General features: G+C 44.4%; 1 protein-coding gene across 7 annotated transcripts in view; it reads left to right on the forward strand.

Annotated features, from left to right (window-relative positions):
* The window catches only part of LOC308072025 (uncharacterized protein), a 44,673-nt gene that overhangs the window by 14,210 nt on the left and 12,036 nt on the right, over positions 1-18,427 (forward strand). For 2 of the 7 annotated variants that reach the window (XM_080408320.1, XM_080408321.1), the window contains exons 2-5: positions 3,352-14,629; positions 15,685-15,739; positions 17,690-17,860; positions 18,010-18,180. In XM_080408320.1, coding sequence (XP_080264446.1) covers positions 14,280-14,629; positions 15,685-15,739; positions 17,690-17,860; positions 18,010-18,180 — 747 coding nt within the window. In that variant the 5' untranslated portion in view covers positions 3,352-14,279. Of the gene's footprint in view, positions 1-446; positions 14,630-15,684; positions 15,740-17,689; positions 17,861-18,009; positions 18,181-18,427 lie in introns of those variants that run through there. The other 5 variants (XM_080408326.1, XM_080408325.1, XM_080408323.1 and 2 more) reach the window with 5 other exon arrangements.

The raw sequence follows: 18,427 nt of genomic DNA on the forward strand, positions 1-18,427 counted from the left end.
TATTATGAAGTACACTCATGGTAAGACTGTACTGGTCACCAAAAATGATTGAACGGCTCGAGACAATGTGTGGAGACTGGTGAAGTATTTCTTAGCCATTTGGAACCTGTTGCTAAGTAAGCTCAAATTAGAAACTTGGCTTATACTCTGAAAGGGTAGTATATTGCTAAGAAAAACCTCCAAAGGAGTTCCTATCCTCTTCTATAAAACAAGACTGAATAACTTTTTAGAAAATACATTTTTAGCTAGATGTTTACTCAAGTAGAAGGTTATTTGGTTCTATATGGGGTTACTGAGTCAAAATTAAAAGGTAATACATCAGAGATTAGAAAATGTGATTGTAATGGTCCTTTCTTGCCTTAAACTCTCTGAACCTGTAACAGACCAGATGAGTAGATACTCAAAACTGGGTCTAGGTCTAAGCCAACAACCATGAATTCTAGAAAATTCTGCGGACCTTTCCCCACACCTACCTACCTTTTCCATGGAGGAAAGAAATATTTGCAGTGCTCTTAGATGATGCTGCAGGTAGAAGCTGGCTATCACCTCCTTGTCCTTAAAACAGTTGTTTTGTTGTCATTCTTGTTGATGAGAAGATGACATACCACCACTTCTCCTGTCATTGTGCATAGTGAGTAATAAGAAATATCCTGATGATCAGGTGGTTTGGAGGGTCGTCATGGAAGAGGCTGATCAGCACCTACTGTTTCAAAGGCTGAGTCTCTTGTAGTTTCCAAGTACTTCAAAGCTGCCATCCACCTGCTTTGACTGCCAGTCAAGATGATCATGTTCTCAACTTTCCATTTCATGGGCAGGGTAGTACATGAGAATTTGGACTGTGAAGACAATTATTACCTGCAACTGCACGCTGGCAAGATGTGGTTACAAGCTGGGTTTCAGTTTCACATTTCTTACTCGCTGTAGCTATTTGGACTGGCTATGGCATTTTGCTCGATGTTTTTCCTTCATGAAACCCATCTGCTGGTATCTTCTTACTTAAAAAACATATTTTGCATGCAAGTTCTCCAAATAGCCAATGCTTCCCCAACTCCGACCTTTTTAAGGAAATACAGCTTGAGTGTCCATGCATGCTGAGCAGTGTTTTAGAAGAGTGGGAACATATTACTGTGATCACAGGGAAGAAGATGGGATTAGGTATGTATTGCCCATTGCTTCCATTATTTCAGTTGGAGTTTGCTGTGCAGACCTCTAGCAGTTTGGTGATTCAAGCGAGGCACCTGAAATAAGAAACCACTTTTAATAAACACTGTATAAATAACATTAGTATGAGGGATTAAAGGAAGAGCATTGAAGGAATTTAAGGGCATGGAGCTGATGCTTCTCCTTATGACCCTCCTTCGAACCTGTGACCAAATCCCACTGTTTACCCTGCGGTATTACTTTGCTGTGCCAAGGCAGTTGTCTGTTTTGGAAGAGGTAACAGTTTCACATATGTACCATATTTTTAGAATGATTGATGGGCTTCAATGAATCAGAGTTTTAGTTACATCTAGGTAATTCTGCTAACTAATAAATATACTTAGCACTAACCTCTTTGTGGCTGCTCAGAAATATCTGCACACAGAGTCTGAAGGATTCCCTATGCTTTTAACTCATTTTTTTCCATGCTAATGTCAGTGCTGGGATCCTCTGTTCCCTGTTGAAGGTAGAAGTGGCATTGTTCCTCTTTCTAGGACACAACGTGCTGCCTGCACGTTTCTACCTGTGAATTCACAGCTAGGCTTCACCCAGGAGGTACTGACATAAATTATTTAATGTTGTGTTTTGAAGGTTCCCTCTGGTCATATAAAATAGATTCTATTTGAAAGTGTTTTTTTTAATCAATTTTTCTATTAGCATTTAAGCCATAAAGTTGTGCTGAATGCACTTGGACAGAGCATACCCTTTCAATTAACTTTTGTGTTAAGAACCCTAAACCAGATCTGTTTAACAAATGTTCAATGAACATGTTCTGTGCTGCTCCTGTGGTAGTGTAATGTTGTGATATTTCTACAGAAAGGCAGACTGCAAGCAATTTGGACCTGAGAAGTGGTTAGCAATGTGTGGAACACAAGTCAGGGTCTCTGCTGTGAATTCCTCTGCAAATGTTATGTGATCCTGAGGAAGTCACATTGCCTGTCCATTCCTGCTTCTTCCCATGTCTCATCTGCTGACAGTACTCTATTTAACATGTTTCCTTTGAAAGGTAGTAAATACAGCATTTTCGTGTCCTAAACCGTAATTTTTTAAACTCATTTTATACTGATACCATTCCAGTTGGATTAGGTAAGACATATAAAGAAGAATTTGGTCTTCACCTCTTGGTATCACACATCCTGAACCACTTACAAAGGTATTATCTCCTGTGTTAACAAGCCACAGACATATAACCTCACTGAGGGTATTTGCTCAACGGTGTGGCTTTGGAAATCCAGCTCATTGTGTGCAGGCGTTGTATTAAATATGTCTTGTTCAAAAGTACTGAGCACATTCAAGTTGCCAATTGCAAATTCCCATGAGAATATAGAATGTTGCATCTTACAGGGGAAAAAAAAACAAGCCACCACAAAACTCCCACATTCGATGCTGATACCATACACTGAAGTATTTCTTAGTCGGCCACTGAACAATTCTGCTTAGCAAGTTAATTTAAAAATACTGTTTATTTATTCCTTCCATTTGTTTGCATGGTAGGAGAGAATAGTTTCATTTTGACTGACTACATCATACACCTTTGTGCTGCAAAGCAGTAAATGTTCACGTTGATAAAATTTCTCTCAAATTCTGCTGAGTGCAACTTTAAAAATCATATGATGAATGATTTTAAAAATGCAGAAGTCTGCTTTTCCTAAAGTTTAATTACAGAAACCATTTAACTGCTTAGGCCTCCCCAAAACCAATCTTTCCTAATAATATATAAAGGTTCTGCTCAGTATCTTTGCACTATAATATGTATGTGTGTGTATATATATATTTACATAAAGTGTTAATGCAAAACCCCATCTTCATTGTGTAATGTGACATGAAATATAGTCACCAGTGTACATGTGTGACAGTAGGCTGTGCAGTGGAGGAAATGCATTGATAGCTGCCTTAGCTTTCCCTGTAAATCTGGGGTGGCACGTACTATATAAGTCTACAGCTAGATAATCTATGCAGGCTCTACCACAGAAAGCACACAGAGCTTAATCTACAGAATGTCTTTTACAGAGATTTCCATGGGGAAGGATGCATCTAAATAGCTTACTAGCTTTGGAATCAAATATATGGCAATTCTGAGATTTTTCAAATGGTGCTGTATCTGCTTCCTTTGGAAAATGTATCTGGATGATTCCTGTGCCTGTCTTTCAGACAAACTACTATTCTGTTGAGCATTGCTGATATCCAGATGAGATCCAAAAGCAGAGCTCCCACTTTCCTACCCATGCTGCAGCCGGTGATGGACTCTTCTGGTTGTGGTACCTTCCATCTTCTGATCAATGCCGTACCACTAAGCAAAAAGAAATACAATACTCATAGGGAGGAAGAGAGAAAGCAAGGAGCTATGTCTCTATTTTTCAGTGATGTGAACAGGAATGCAGACACCTGGATTTCGGTCCCCACTCTCCTTTTCAATATGCTACATGTGACCCAGCATTGAACAGAGAAAAGGTAGTATCTTTTTAGGTATCAGATCCCATATTTAGAAATTAGCATCAAGTCCTATTTCTGTGCCAAGCAGCTCTTGGCTAGCTGCAGAAGCTATCTCGCTACTCCCACCTGTGGATCTTGTATTATGAAACTAGGTACAGATCTCTTTAATAGTCTCTTTAAATGAAAAAGCAATCTGCTGGGTCTCTTAGAAAGATTTTGATAGGTCAAATGTAATTTTCCATGTAGGATTTGGCCAAGACATATAAACTACTGTCTGCAAAATAGTGAAAGCTTTGGGGCCTTTAAATGACCATTGAATAGTATCTATAAACCTTTGGTTTTGTCTCAGATAAATATCTGTGCATACTGCTGCTATCGTTTAGCAGCATTGTTAAGCGCTGTCTTCAGAAATTTCACTGTTGCATCACCTCAACTCAGCTGCAACTGCAAATTAAACAAGAAGGGAAGCAAAGCTTCCCCTACATTTTCTGCAGCTGATATACTATAAGCATTACAAAAATAAAATGGGGGGGGGGGGGGGGAAGCAGGTGGCAGGAGAGTGTCAGCAATAAGCCTATTTTCTTTGTGCATTTTAATAGAGATCTGCTATACTGAAGCCTGTACGTGGCTTAGTAACAGCCGCCTCTGTGTTGCCCTAGCCACGACTTATCATTTGCTGCACATCTAGTACTGAACGCTAGACCCTGCTTCTTTACACAGCGTCTTAACCTTGCTTTGCCCTTCTACCTGACAACAGCCGCTTTGTTTCCTTTCACTAAGAGTCAGACATCACAAATTCCTTCTCTCTAAAGCCATTAAAACAGAACTAGCACCACCCCAAGTGGTTTCAGAACTAACTGATTTAGATGCTGGAGTCTGCTGCAAGGCCAAAAATAACTTCCCAGGTTTTTTTCTCCTTCATTGGTGAAAGAGGAGAGAAAGTGGCCAATGACAGAGACACAAATCCCCTGTAGGCATCGGAGACAAATCTATTTCGTGGCAGGGAAAAAATAATGCTCTTGAAAAATGTTTCTTTGCCCAGGCCAATAGATACAGAACTGCTGCATGCAATTTTGCTGAACCGATGGTATCACTTGAATGGCTCACGGACTACATAAAATGCATTACATAATTATATTTTTAAACACTGTCCCCAGCTGTGCTGATGCACATAAAAGCTGTGTTTACAATGGCCTCTGCACATGTAATTATTTTGTGGCACTAGCTCTGTGCATTTCCTTGATGGATGCTCCATGGTGCATAAAATTGTAGCTTTTATCATAGAGTCTTGAATATATTCTTTTGCTGTTTCAGCTTTAAATACTCTGTTGTCCTCGCATGGGTGAACAGAACTGATGCCTGGAAGGGCTAAATTATAGCATCTGAGGGGACACCTTTAAGCCCTCTGGGAGCAGAAGCGGGGGAATGTGATGAGTGGTGAAGTCAAGGCACCTGGGTCACAGGAAGCACAGAGCAGCAGAGCTGTCTGCTCCTCCATGAGCGGTTTGCTGTGCTGCTCCTCGGGATGGAGCAACAGCTCCGCTCCTATTTGGCCTGCACATGTTAATTAACACTGCATCAACCCAGCCACTTTGCAGCACAGGGAGGCTGTGCAGTGCCCTGTGCCTCTGTGAGTGCAGGAGCAAAGGGGCTGGAGGCTGCTGGTACAAAGTCAAACAGAACATGGCCTGGACTGTCAGGATCAAAGAGCACCTTTGATTTATCTTCCATTCTGTTTGTGTACAGTGAGCAAGCCCCCGGCATTTCACTGTGAGCTCTCCCTTGTCTGTTCTCCATCCAGTTGTGGAATACCTAACATTTCTTTATGCTAGCAGAGTAGTTGATGTGTAGGACCCAGCAAAAAGGACAGTGGGATATTTATCTTAGATCTGTTCCAGTATTCTTGAGTATTAATGTCACTGTGAAAACCTAGATGCTGGAAGGATTGGTACATAACACAGTCCAAGAGTTTTGCCTGCCAAGCACTAACGCTTGGAAATAAATAAAGACATAAAGTAATACAATATCCTGAATGACAGCTTCAAAATGATGAAAAAGCAGCATCATGGGTAGCTACCTTTTCTTCTACTATTTTTTTTACTATTGCTGCAAAGAACTGGCAAACTTTCATTGTCAATAAGCAAAATGCTTTGGCATTTTACCTCTCATCCCTGACTGGCCTTAGATAGGAGACTTCACAAAGGAAATGCGGATTTTCTTGTGAGCCAGTTTTTAATGACAGGTGTTTGGTTGGAAGTCAGGTCTGCTTTCTGGTAGTAGATAGCTTGAATTCCTTTGTTATCATTCCTTGCCCTTTTCAGTCCTGTGTTTGGTCGTGGAAGCTGGAAGCCTACGCTTCCCAAAGGACAGTTGCACCATGTAATATAGTAATTGGTCTAATGCCAATAGTGACCAAATTATTCCACAGCAAATGGCCTGTCTGTTGGTAAACCAAGTTTTCCACCCTTGCATGAATATAGTCTTTTCCCATCATGGAAACTGTTCAGCTATGGATGTCCTTAACATTCCCTCTGTTTGGCATGTGGAGTTTACATACCAGCTTCTAGGCTGTTGATGCGTTTTTCACCAAAGAGTCAGGCAATGGAAGAACAATCTCTGGAGTGGAAAAAATGTGGAACTGCAAAAGTTTATTGTATGTTCATTTGCATAGTCTGCCTTCAGATAAACCACATCCTTGCAAGTATCCTGGCACTTAGAAAAGAGTCCTTGGATAACCTGCACAGAAGCTGAACCAGCAGAGAGATGCTACTTTGGAAAAGCAAACAGATAAAGGTACCAGCAGCAGTGCAGGGACAACACTTCTGGAGTAAGCACCCCCTTGTATTGTTCATATACATGTCCATCCTGTTTCTGAACCACAAGTTGTTGTTATTTTATTATTTATTTATTAGTTATTTTATTTTATTTATATGTGGCTTGTACATATGAAAAAAGGGTACATTTCTCACTGGGTAAGGCATACTTCTTACTGAAGTATGTGAGTATTATTTTCTAAAAAGGTTTATTTCCTTCCAGTCCTTTACTCTAGTAAGCCCTGAGAGCCTATCAGCCATCTAGGCCAAAATACTTTTTCCAAATATGTGATCATCTTATACAAATCAGTCTAATTCCATGTGCTTTGATAGATCCTCCGCTGGCTTAAGTTGTAGCTCTAACACCTCAGTATCTTATGCAACAGATAAACCCCCAAAATCTGTGATCAGAGAAGATATTTTCCTAGGTATAACAGGCTTGCATCATTACTCTTCCACATTAGGTGCAGTCCCTTACTGCAGCCGCTTGTGCAAGACTTCTGTGTTTATCTTTGTGATACATGGAGATAAGAAAGAGTTGCCTGTCCTTTGCAAAATGCTAGCGTTGCATATAGACAAGAGTAGACACTGAAGTTAGTACAAATTTCACAGTTCAACAGGAGCAAAACAGTCCTCTTAAGACTACTGTTTTAACCCTGACCTTTGCCTTTTTCTGTCTATGTCACCAGCAGCTTCTGTTTCCAAAAGCACGATAATGCTTTGAGAAGTCAAAGTTCAGTGTAAATGATGTCATGGCTAATAGGGGTTAAGGCATCATCTTTGTTGCAGTAAGTCCCTCTTGGAAATGTCTGATAAAGCCAGAAATAAAATGGGACTTACTTTACAGATTTTTGGAGCACTATAATTCCATTCTTGCTATATTATTATCTGTGAGAAGCTTTTTCTTTTTTAATTCCATAAAGGCCTATCACTATATTATCTGAGCAGCTAAGTACTCAGATTATGTAAGTTGAGCATAATAGGATGTCTGGAAAATGTTGCTGCTTACAGTCTTGGAAATGTCTATGTTGCTTTTTTGTGGTGATTCAGCTGAAGATGTCCAGTATGATCTTGGAGAATGCATGGTGGGGTGGGATTTCCATCTCTTGAAGGAGTGTAGCATGGTCCTCAGGTATGACCTCAGCTGTGGCCTTGCTCTCCTTCCACATCCCTTGGACTTCTCAGGGCAATCTTTAACTGCTGATCAGAGAGGATGCTTGCTGTAGTTCCTGTCATGCATTTCAGTTCTGTCCTTCTAGGAATGTTTACCTTGTGTTTTCAAAGCAATCCACCTTCTGATTTGCACAGCAGGAGAATTTGCCTCTTGTACCAGGTAGCAACCTTAATGTGTACTTTCACATTCTGTTTCTTCTAGAGGATATTTTTGGCCTACAAGTGACATTTTAAGAATAATTCTACCAGTACCATTTTTATGATATCTATAGCTTCACAGTGCATTACTAACCGTAAGTCCAAGCACAGTACATGCAGCTACATGGCAAGGTTTACTGCCCAACAGAAATGAGAAGCATGTATTTTGAATAGATGTGTATTGAGGAAAAATGGTTCCTGGTTCTCCCTTGCTCTTGAATGAGGTTCAGCATCGTCTCCCTTGGAATCTTAGTGCAATAATATGGGCTCAGAGCAGCTGTTTTGACTTTGCTTTGTTGATGATAGGAGATAAAATGCAGAGGAGTAAATTCTGCCTGGCTGCTACAGGTTGCATCACATAACCACTGGTAGGTCTCTGAGAAGTGTTGCTGATAGCTAGATTTTATCTTCATGGGGGTAAGAGCTAATGAAATGGGATGGGTCAAGGAATGGCTAATGAAAGCTTTATGATGAAACTTGTGTCTAAGCCATGTCAGCTGTGATGGCAAATTATCATCAGGGGGTTATCTGACAGTCTAGGGTGAGTGAGCAGGTGCCTTGAGTCCAGTTTGTTGTAGATATGTGTCTTCAGTGTAAAATCCACTAAATCAGTTTTTATCAATTAATGTCAGTGGGGAGAACCACGAATGGTGATGTGGCATGGTGGTGAACTGCACTGTTACCCCTCAAGTGGCTTCTCCAATTTAGAGCTGGGCCACTTAATGAAGCAGATGATATTGCCATTACTTTGTGTTTTTCTCTTTTGTAGAGAAAAACATCATTCCAGTCAGATGAATACACACAGCTGTGTTTTGTGTGTTCACACAGAAACACAGACTCCAGTTCTCTCAGGAGCAGTCCCAGCTACTCAACTGGGACTACATTATTAATGTATCCCATCATTATATTTAGGTGGGCCCCCCATGCAAATGTCATGGTGAGTCCCCCTGCGTGACTCTAATTTACAGCTCTACCAAAATACCCTTCTTCAGCTCCTTGATCCCAGCCCCCGGGATTTGCAATGCTTTACAAGTATCTTTGCTTTTCTTGTGACACCAGTAGCTCTTGTACAATCCCAAATCATTAGTTACACACTGAAGTCAATGTGGAGGTTTCACGTAGAGGATTGACTTAGTAGCACTCAGTAAGATTACTTACTGCCTTCTTATGCCAATGATCACATCCTGCTTTTTGCAAAGCAATGTCCAATTTCCCCGTTTCTGCCATAAAGCATTATTTCCCCTGAAGAAGAACAAACTCCACCTTTTGGGGCAGGGTTTCAAATGAGGCAGGATGTGCTCAAGGTGTGTGGGGGTGGGGGGTGGGGTGGGGTGGGTGTAGAAAGTTTTTTTTGCTTTTAATTGCCAGTTTTGCGGTGGGCAGTCGGGAGACAGAGTGGGAATCAGGGAAGCCAGACCTTTAGCCTTGGCTCCAGTAATGATTTTCTGTGTGGCCTTTTGTAATCTTTTTCATGTTTCCATCTCGTTTTGCCCAAACCTAAAATGGAGTTCAAAATCATCACTTCTCTAACACCTCCCCCTCCCCACACACACACACAGAGTTGTGAGAAGGTTTACTGTTTATCTTGGAGGCTTTGAACAGTATCATACATCCAGGGAATGTATACAGGCATTAAGAACCCAGAAAGAGCTCTATAAAATCATCGGTAAAGAAAATGGCGTTTATATTGATCATAAATTTGGGATTGGAACAGAATATGTGGTTAACAAACCTGCAAAACAAGCTTTGTTTTGTTGGCTTGAGCTGCTTTATGGTTCTGTTTGTGTACGTGGAAGTGATGTTCAGTCTTTTTAAATGAGTCACAGGACTGGAAGAAGAAAAATATTTGATGGTAACATATAGCAGCAAAACAATTACTCTTTTCATTCTGACAAGCCTGATAACTAGAATAGCAAGTTAGAGGTAGAGGTCTAGGCTGGTAGTTTCTTTCCATATATCAGGGATTTTAGATCTGCTTACAAGACAGTGAAACAGAACTGAAATGTCATAGCAATAAAAAGACAACACTAGATCAAACAATAAAATCAAGCATGCTGGTTAAGATACATTTACACTTAAGAAGGCTCTCCTGGTCAGTGAGTCCATGCAGTACTCACACAATGCAGCCTTGTCTAGCAGCTTTCTGTACCTTTATCCAGAGGAGACTCCTTTCCACCCTGCTTGCTGCATTGCACCACTGATTTAGTGAAGACATCATCCTCATAAGGATGCTCTTCTAACTCACCTCTGAAATCCGCTTGCTTTTCTCCTCTGACAATTAGGTTTAAATGTGCTGCAGCAAAGTACTCATCCTTAGCAGTCGTATGGCTTTTTAAGTGATAAACTGCATTATCAAATTCCTTCTTAGATAATCTATCAAATGAGGTCATACATAATTTTAGCGGTCTCATCTTGATTTATAGCATGATCGCAGCAAATTACACATACACAAACCAGCATGCAGGCTGTCAAAGTCAGGTATTTTTACTCTCCTAAGAAAAGCTATTTCCAGGACAGCCCAGTGGCCTACTGGTAGCACTCTGCATCACCACGGCTTGCCCAGTTTGCCTGACAGCCCTCAAGATCACCCCTCACCTCTTATTAGGACTGATGAGAGTTTGAGGCAGCAGTCTAAATCCTTGCTTCATACCTCCTAACAATAATCCTTAATGGTCTTTATTCTAACAGGTTTTCCGTACTCCCCTTAAGTAAGGGCATAGGCCCACTAAAAGCGTAAGCTTAGGTACAGGGAAACTGGGTCCGCAGGGTGCCGATCTGCTCCCTGTCTCCCTTCTGTGTTCCCAAGGGAATGAACAGCTAGCTGGAGTGAATCACCCGGCAGCATTGCGCACGACTGTACGGCGTCTGCTTGCCGGTTCGGGCTGCTCGGCCAGCAGAGGCTGGGTCGCCTGCGCCCACAGGCACTGGAGGGAGGAGGCACTGCTCCCTCTTCTACCGCCATCTGCATTGGGAAGCTGTGCCACCTGCCTTGCTACGAGCAGAAGGGATGAAATCCAGGGGAAACGGGAGGGAGCTTCAGGAACTAACGCTGTTTCTGACCTGCGCTTCGTTATCGCTGCTGCACTTCTGCCTGCTGCACTCAGCATCTAGTCCCCGTGCTGCAAGTAAATTGTTGCTGGGATCCAGGAGCGAGTGATAGGATTCCTGTCCCCCAGCTTCAAACTTCTGCAAACAGCATTTAATCTGTGATTTATCTGTAACTACCGTAGGGGGGAGCTACAATAAGTTACCTAGTCTTGCCTTTCTCTTCACCTGCTCTCACCTCACGTTGGTATTTCTAGGGCTTGAGCTGTGCAAAATGGCGAGAGCACGTCATCCACACGTCTCTGAGTAAGTTACGTCTCTCCCGTTGGACACACGGTGAAGCCCTGTCCATGAAGGACAAAGCGAGACAGAACAAGATGTGTTCCTTGGCATTCCAGGTACCTGCTCCTAAACTCTAGAATAAAAACTAAATGAAAATCTGAATAAAAATTTCCCCAGGAGATACAAGATCGTAGAGGCCTAACTATCACTGCATGAAAACTTCTTGAAACGCTCAATACAAAGGCCTCCACGCTGTCTTTTCAAGAATGTTTCTGGTGTGAGAAATTGGAAGAAATCAGTGTTGTTTATCAAAATGAGTAAGCAAAGGACACGCTTGCAGCAAATGGCACTGCTGTTCTGTGCACCCTCTGGTAATTTTGCCTAATCCTACTGAATGAGTTTTTCATGCATATATATGTATGTGTATGCGTATCTGTCATGAGTAAAATAGATTGTATCCTCAGCTGACAGGCTGTATGTGACAGATTACAGCAGGGCTTAGGGAAAGAAATTCATGACCCACACTAAGTGTGGAGTTGTAGGACTTCCCTCCAGAGCCTGTCGGCCGCAATAGCAGTCGCACCACCTCCCCACACCGGTACCGGTGCCGGTTTGGGGTCCCTCTCCTCCTCCTACCCCTGCTAGGGGTGACTGAAGATGCAGCAGAGGGGATGATGAGAAGGGGTTTCTTTCTTTGGGGTGCAAATACAGGGTGAAAACCGGGGGAGCGAAGGAGCGCCCTGGGTCACGCCAGCCCTGCAGTGAGGCCGTGCCGCAGGATGGAGAGGGGTGAGTGGACAGGGCTGGCGGGCTTGCTGCAGAAGGGGTGAAATGCCCCCATGGGGGGCCTGAGGATGTGTGCTGAGGGAGGGCGGGGGGCTCTGCAGATACCCCTGCAGACCCCGCAGCACCGCCATGCAGATGGCAGCCTCTCACCTGGCTCTGCGTTGCAGGGGCTTATTCCTCAGTGGGCACTGAGCAGCGCTGACCGAAATCATAGCTGGAGGCCCGGCAGAAAGTCTCCATCGGTGCAGCGGGCACTGCCTGGCCCCCTCGCTGCTCCGGCCCCTGGACAGGGACCCCCGGGCAGGCAGGGGAGGGGGCACAGCCTCATCTCCCCACTTTACCCCCGCAGGGACCCCTGAGGGAGGAGCTGTGCCACCCCCAGGCCCCACGGGGTGTTGGGGGACCCCCAGCAGCGAGCAGCCCCGGGTTGGCCGCTCATTCGCTAGACCTGCCTCTGCAGAGGTGTTTGCAGCCATTGGCACAGGCGCTGCGGAGCCGGTTGCCTGGCAGCAGGAACGCGTCCTCTTCCCCATGACAAACATCATCTCCATCGACCCAGGCCACCTCCTGTTTCAAATGTCTGCCCAAGCTGAAAAGCCCAGCAAGGGAAAACGCAGCTCGCCGGAATGAGCTGGGTGAGCCCCGTTTCATCATTCGGGTGATGCAGGGACCCTTGAGCTAAGTGGCTGCCCACAGGTGAATTCATCCAGCACCATAAGCAAAATGCTGCTGTGCTCGGCAATTCAGCCTGGATTAGCACTAAAAGAACAAGCTCCCTTAAAGAAACATGCTAATTAGAGAGTATGAATATTCAGCTTTCTGCAAAACTGTCAGAGGAAAACTAATTGTGAAGCTAAGCCCAAGGTCTGCCTTCTTGCGTCTGGGTCTTTGGTCCCTGCTGAAAACAGGCTGATGTGTTTGATGTGCCGGAAGAAGGCAAAGCGTTGTGTCTGAGAGCGCAGAGTTGCTCCAGGTCTCTGTGGCTTCTAAAGCATGTGCAGTGTGTTTATCTGCTCCCAGCTTGGCACTCAGCCTCCGAGCTTGCTGCTGCATCCAGCCACTGTGCTGTAGTAACTCAGATGCTGAGTATCGCAGCGATCACAGGATTATGAATTTGAGAGAAATAAAAATTAGCAACTTCAGAGTTAGACGTCTTTCTTAAAAGAAAGAAAACCATTAGGAGTGAGTCAGGCGCATTCCCCACCAGCAGCCTACTGAAGAGAGCCATCTTCTGCAGAGAGGTGGAGGACAGGAGGGTGCCTGATGAGTCCAGCAAGGGTGAGGGCACAGGCTAGGAATGGAAGGGACAGACTTGTGCAGCCACAGAGCAGCTGTGGTCAGCGTGCCAGTGCCGTGCAGGGAGCGCACGGGAGAAGGAGCCAGAGGGCTCTGCCCGGGGGGCTGCGGTGTACTGCAGGGATGTGGACTGGGGCTGCTCAGGCTCTGGGAGAAGCTGGGTTTGACAGAAATGCAAAGGTGCCCTGCTCTGCTGAGCTCCACAGCACTGCAGCTGACCCTGCGTTGCGAGGTAGGGGGTATCTCTATGCTGGGGTGCAGTTGCTTGTATTGTGAGACCCTCTCTTCCTGCCTACAGGAAGGCTGAAATCAGTGTGGTCTACCAGGAATTTTCTCAGTGTACTTTGAAACATGAGATTTGTTTCAAGGAGGCTCAAGCTACATGAAAGCAGGCACACCAGGTGCAGAGGCAGCTCTTTTCTGACTGTGACTGCTTGCCATGACGTGGGAATGAGCATCATGCCATCGAGGAGCTGCAGCTCCATCCTTGGCAACACCAGCATCAGCCCTCCCCACCTCGGGCAGTGGCGATGGCTCAAGGGAGCCAAAGCAGAGAGGCAGAGACGAGGTGGAGGGCAGTGTGGCAGCTTGTCCGTTTTCAGGTGAAGAAGGAAATCTCTGGTGGGTGCTGCACGAGGGAAGCTGTGGCACAGCAGGCAGGGGCATAGCTGTGGGAGGAGGCCGGGGAAGAAGGGCTGCGGTTTAATCGCCAGCCCCGGTTCTATCAGCAAATACAAGGACAAGCTGTCGCTGGTGTGGAAGGTAGCAGATGGCCTAATTGTGAGATTCTCCCTTGCAAGAGCAAAACGATGTACCGTTTTTAACATCTTTGCCTAGAGCTGAGTGCTAACTTCAGATGCTACCAAGATACACTGTACAGAGGCACTCTGTGCCAGAAATGTGCTCTAAGGATAATCACGAGAAAACTGTGCTTGAAGTGACATTTAAAAAATAATTATTATGTCCCATTGCTGTTAGTCACACATCCCAAAAGCTGATCTGGCTAACAGAGCTTTCCAAAGCATCTCCTGCTCGACATATCATCTGGAAATTATGCCATCATTGTGTCACTGTGTCTCGCCTCGTAATCACCAGGACATTGTGTATGTACACACACTGTTTCTTCCCCATTTCTTGGAGAAAATAATTCTGTCTCCTGATTTTTCTCATGCTGCTTCAGCTGGCTTCGTGCAGATTCTTGCCTTGGCCATTTGCTGGAGGGCACAGGCCTTACCTTCCCAGAGACAGCTACAAAGCATTGCCACCTCGTCTCTCCTTGTGCGAAGCCTCAGGCAGCACCACCGCTGTGAAGGTCCAAGGTGCCTTGGAACAGCTCAACACTCTGCAAAACTCCAGGCCTGTAGCAGAGACAGCAGAGCTCACCAGCGTCACACTAATATCAGGTGCTTGAAACTTTATATTGAAGGTGCAGGGTCGTTACTGGTGAGTTGTTATGGCAGGTGCATTTTGTCAGCTCCAGCTCTGATGTGAGGACAGGGGAGAGTGCAGCGCCTCTCTCAGCTGGGTCAGCTTTTCAGAGAAAACTCTGGTAAGGACCTCACTGGGAGAGAAAACTTCGACTAACCTGTAGATCTGCTTACTATTACTTATCAGTAAGTGCAAAACTCATGCCAAGGATCAGCTTGGTCTGAATCAAGTGAATACTCCATTTGAGGGTAACAGCCCTTTTCTTGTTGACTTTTTGCAGCCCACTGGATATGTCTTTAAGGACTTTCACCTGCCGAGTATACCATGTGCTGTCTCTCTTCCTGCTAGTCCTTTAAACTTCACCATGTTTGTTGTGTTTTGTTTTTTTTTTTGTAATAAAAGGGCTTTAATGGCTTATCTGTAAGCTTTGTTTCCTACAGTATTCGGACATATTGAATCTTCTTTGAATCTACCTTTACCTTACTGTCCATCTTCAAAAGACCCTTACCCATGCAGCAGATGTCTATGCTGCAACAGTCTGTCCACCTTCCCCTCAGCTCCTCTACTTTCTTCCCCGCAGTTTGCTCAGGAGTCTCCTGCTTAAAATCTCACAGCTGTGACACACCAGCCCATCTCTCTCAAATCCTGCTGATTGCATGTCTCTCTCAGCTTTTTATTTTCCCTTTCAAGGCCCTCCATAATGTTAGTTTACCTTTAATCTCATTCCTCTCACTCCTCCTGCCTGTATTCTTCCAGTCATCCCTCCTTTCTGCTATTTTAACTTGTTCTTGGATGGTTCAATCCTGCTTTTTTCTTCACACTCCTCTGACACCTCAATCCACCTCCCATTTTCTGTTAGCCAAACATTTGTCCTCTCATTCTGTCACCTCCACCTTAAATCCCTACCTTTTTCTTCCTTGCTAGCACTAACACCCCACACGCGCTCATGCAGAGTCACCTGAGTTGTTGTCCCATGTGGTTTTCCTGGAGTGCATGTTATTCACACCAGGAATTTGTGGTTCTCCTATAGTGCACACACCCCAGTTACAAACACACGAGGGTCTTTTGAAGAGCAGCAGCCGCTGGTAAGTAACCATTCATTATTAATCCTCTTGCTTATATGATACACAGAAAATGCTAAACTTTGTCTAGCTGGGTAATAAGAGGAATCTTTTCTATTTTGATGATGTGAAGGCCCACTTTGGATGCTCTAGATAGGTAAATGTATAAAAATGGATGTTATTTAAACTTACAGTGACTTAAACTTCCTCTAGGCAGCAAAGCCATTCAAGGAACATAAGTAAGAAGCTTGCTATGAGAAGAGGTTTTGGGTCTCACTTCACTGTGCTGCCTTGCACTACCACGTCATCACTGGCCACATTCAAGTTGCCTTTAACATCTTTACATTCCTGCACATGACAAACAATAGGGACTAGCTCCCATACAGCAGAGGAAATAGAGCAGCAAGTGTCTCACGTCCATTTCTCAACTGTCATCAAATAGCTTTTATTCATGGCATAGCACAAGTGTCAGCCAACTGGCAAAAGCAGCCTATATTAAAAATGTTGGGGATTATTCATGTCAACAGACACAAGGGAGCTTTTCTCAGTCAGTGGTCTGAAAATGCAGCAGGTTCTCTAGAGTAATCTCAAATCTGAATAACTGCAGAAGGAGGCCAACAGCTGACTGTCACTTCCAAGTACAATTAAAAAATTCATCTAGCACAATTGGATAAGAGCTTGGATAGGTGAGAGTTTTAACTGTGTGGATAGCTAGAAAAGGCTATACCGTAAGGATGTTATGTAGAAAGAATAAGATGATATTTTTTAAAAAATGCTCAGATCGAAGTTGGTTTGCAGGTTGTGAGCTGGTGGTGGCTTCTCAGGTTTGCTTCTGATTACATAATTAGCTGATAGGTCCTTGGCCTGTTTCATTGCAGCCATTTACTGTGCTATACAGAATATGATTTCCATTGGCCACGTAGTTTGTCTTTTGTGGACAAGATGCGATTTAGAAATGGATTAATTCTTTCTCCTTTTAAAAGGTGATTTAAAAAAAAATCCCCATTTAACCGAAAATACCTTTTATTAAATTTGTGAGGATAATAATAGAAAAAAAGAATAAGCTGGACACAAGCAGTAAAATTGCTTACCTTAAAAACATCAAGTAAAGATGGAAAATAATGGAGGTTTCAGGTATCTAAGGTTAACAGTTAGAGGCAACTCCCTGACCAGTTATTTCAGTCCTACTGTATTTGCAGAAGTCTATTGTATTCTGTCATCTTGCATTTTTTTATTTGTTGCTTTTAAAACATATGGTCTGCTTCTTTTCCCCCTCAATTATTTTTGACTAGTTTAATTCCCTGAACTCAGTGATGTTATGGATATGAAATCAGGAGCAGTTTAAGTGGAAAATAAAAAATTAAGACCCCTGCAAGTTATCATGAATAAGGTGACCTGATCTTCTCTGACACAGATCTATGTTCCACTTATGCTCTGGAAAACTTTGGATACTATATTTTCATCAAAACCTAATTTCTGTACAAATATGTGATACAGAAGAAACCCAACCGACAAAACCCTCAGACGTATCCCATGGCATCTCCATGACAACATATAGATGCAGTCTGCTATATATGTCATTATCAGGAGACTAACTGCTCCAAGATTTTTCTCACATCGAGCTGAAAGGCAGACCGACCAACGGGGTAGCTGGCTGCAGAGGATGTTGCTGGGATTTAAATGTGGAAACTGCAGTTCGTGATTGATGCCGTGTAAACCAGAGGCTGATGGAGCAGCCTTACCGAGGGGGTCAGCCCTGTACCACAGCTTCCCTGGCTGAGGCTGCTTGGTCAGGTGAAAGAACAGGCACCGGCAGGTTCTCCACCGGGTCGGAAAAGTCACACGGAGCACCTTTGCAGGGTTCTCTAAGTCTTCCTGAAAGGCCGTTAGTTACCAGCAGGGTGAGATAAGAACAGAAGGTAATTTGGGTTAATAAGTTATCCTGAGAGGTGTCTTTCTTCCCTGCACATGTAGAAGGAAAGAGAGAGTGACCCTGCCCTCTCTCCCTGGTGGAGAGCTCCGAAACCTGTGGCAAGAGGTGCGCTCCCCACGCCCTGGCGGTGTGCAGGGAACCAAGGTCAGCAAGCCGGGCCAGCGGCACATGCAGCCAGGGCTTTTCCCAGATGGATGATCCATTCCTCACAGGTAAAGGATCAGAAAAGGAACCTGCCACTCGCTCTGTGTGTGTGGTTATTTCCCCTTTCGTAATCCCCAGTGTTTGTTGCACTGGATTTAATTGTTCCGTATGTTTCATGTTAAACGATGCCTTGTCATTTACTTGCTTCCCAGAGCAGTTGGGAGCAAGACCTCATGTGGATGAGCAGTCCCATGGGGTCAGGAGACTGGCTTTCTTCTTTGGGCCACCCTGCAGAGGGACTGACCCCATACAGCTGCCAGCGCCGCGCCGGGTCTGCCTTAGGCACTGGTGCTGCATTGCGCCAGCTCCCAGGAGTTTCAGAAGCGTGGTAAGGATGCACCGGCTGGGATAGCTGAACAGTGATCAATTCAGTACATCCCCCGCTCCCGCCTTTCCTCCTAACCTGTCCTTTCCTCAGCTCCTTCCCCCAGCGCTGGTGTGGTTTACAGGACTTCATTGAAGGGTGAGCGGCCCTGCCTGCGCAGCGGCACCCGGGCACGCGCGGCCGCTCCTGCGGAGCAGCTGAAGTGCTGTAATTTCATACTCCAGCTGACGGTGCAGGAACTTGTTCATCT

The sequence above is a fragment of the Falco punctatus genome (genome assembly GCF_963210335.1).
Source record: "Falco punctatus genome assembly, chromosome: 12".
In the NCBI taxonomy this organism is placed as follows: Eukaryota; Metazoa; Chordata; class Aves; order Falconiformes; family Falconidae; genus Falco; species Falco punctatus.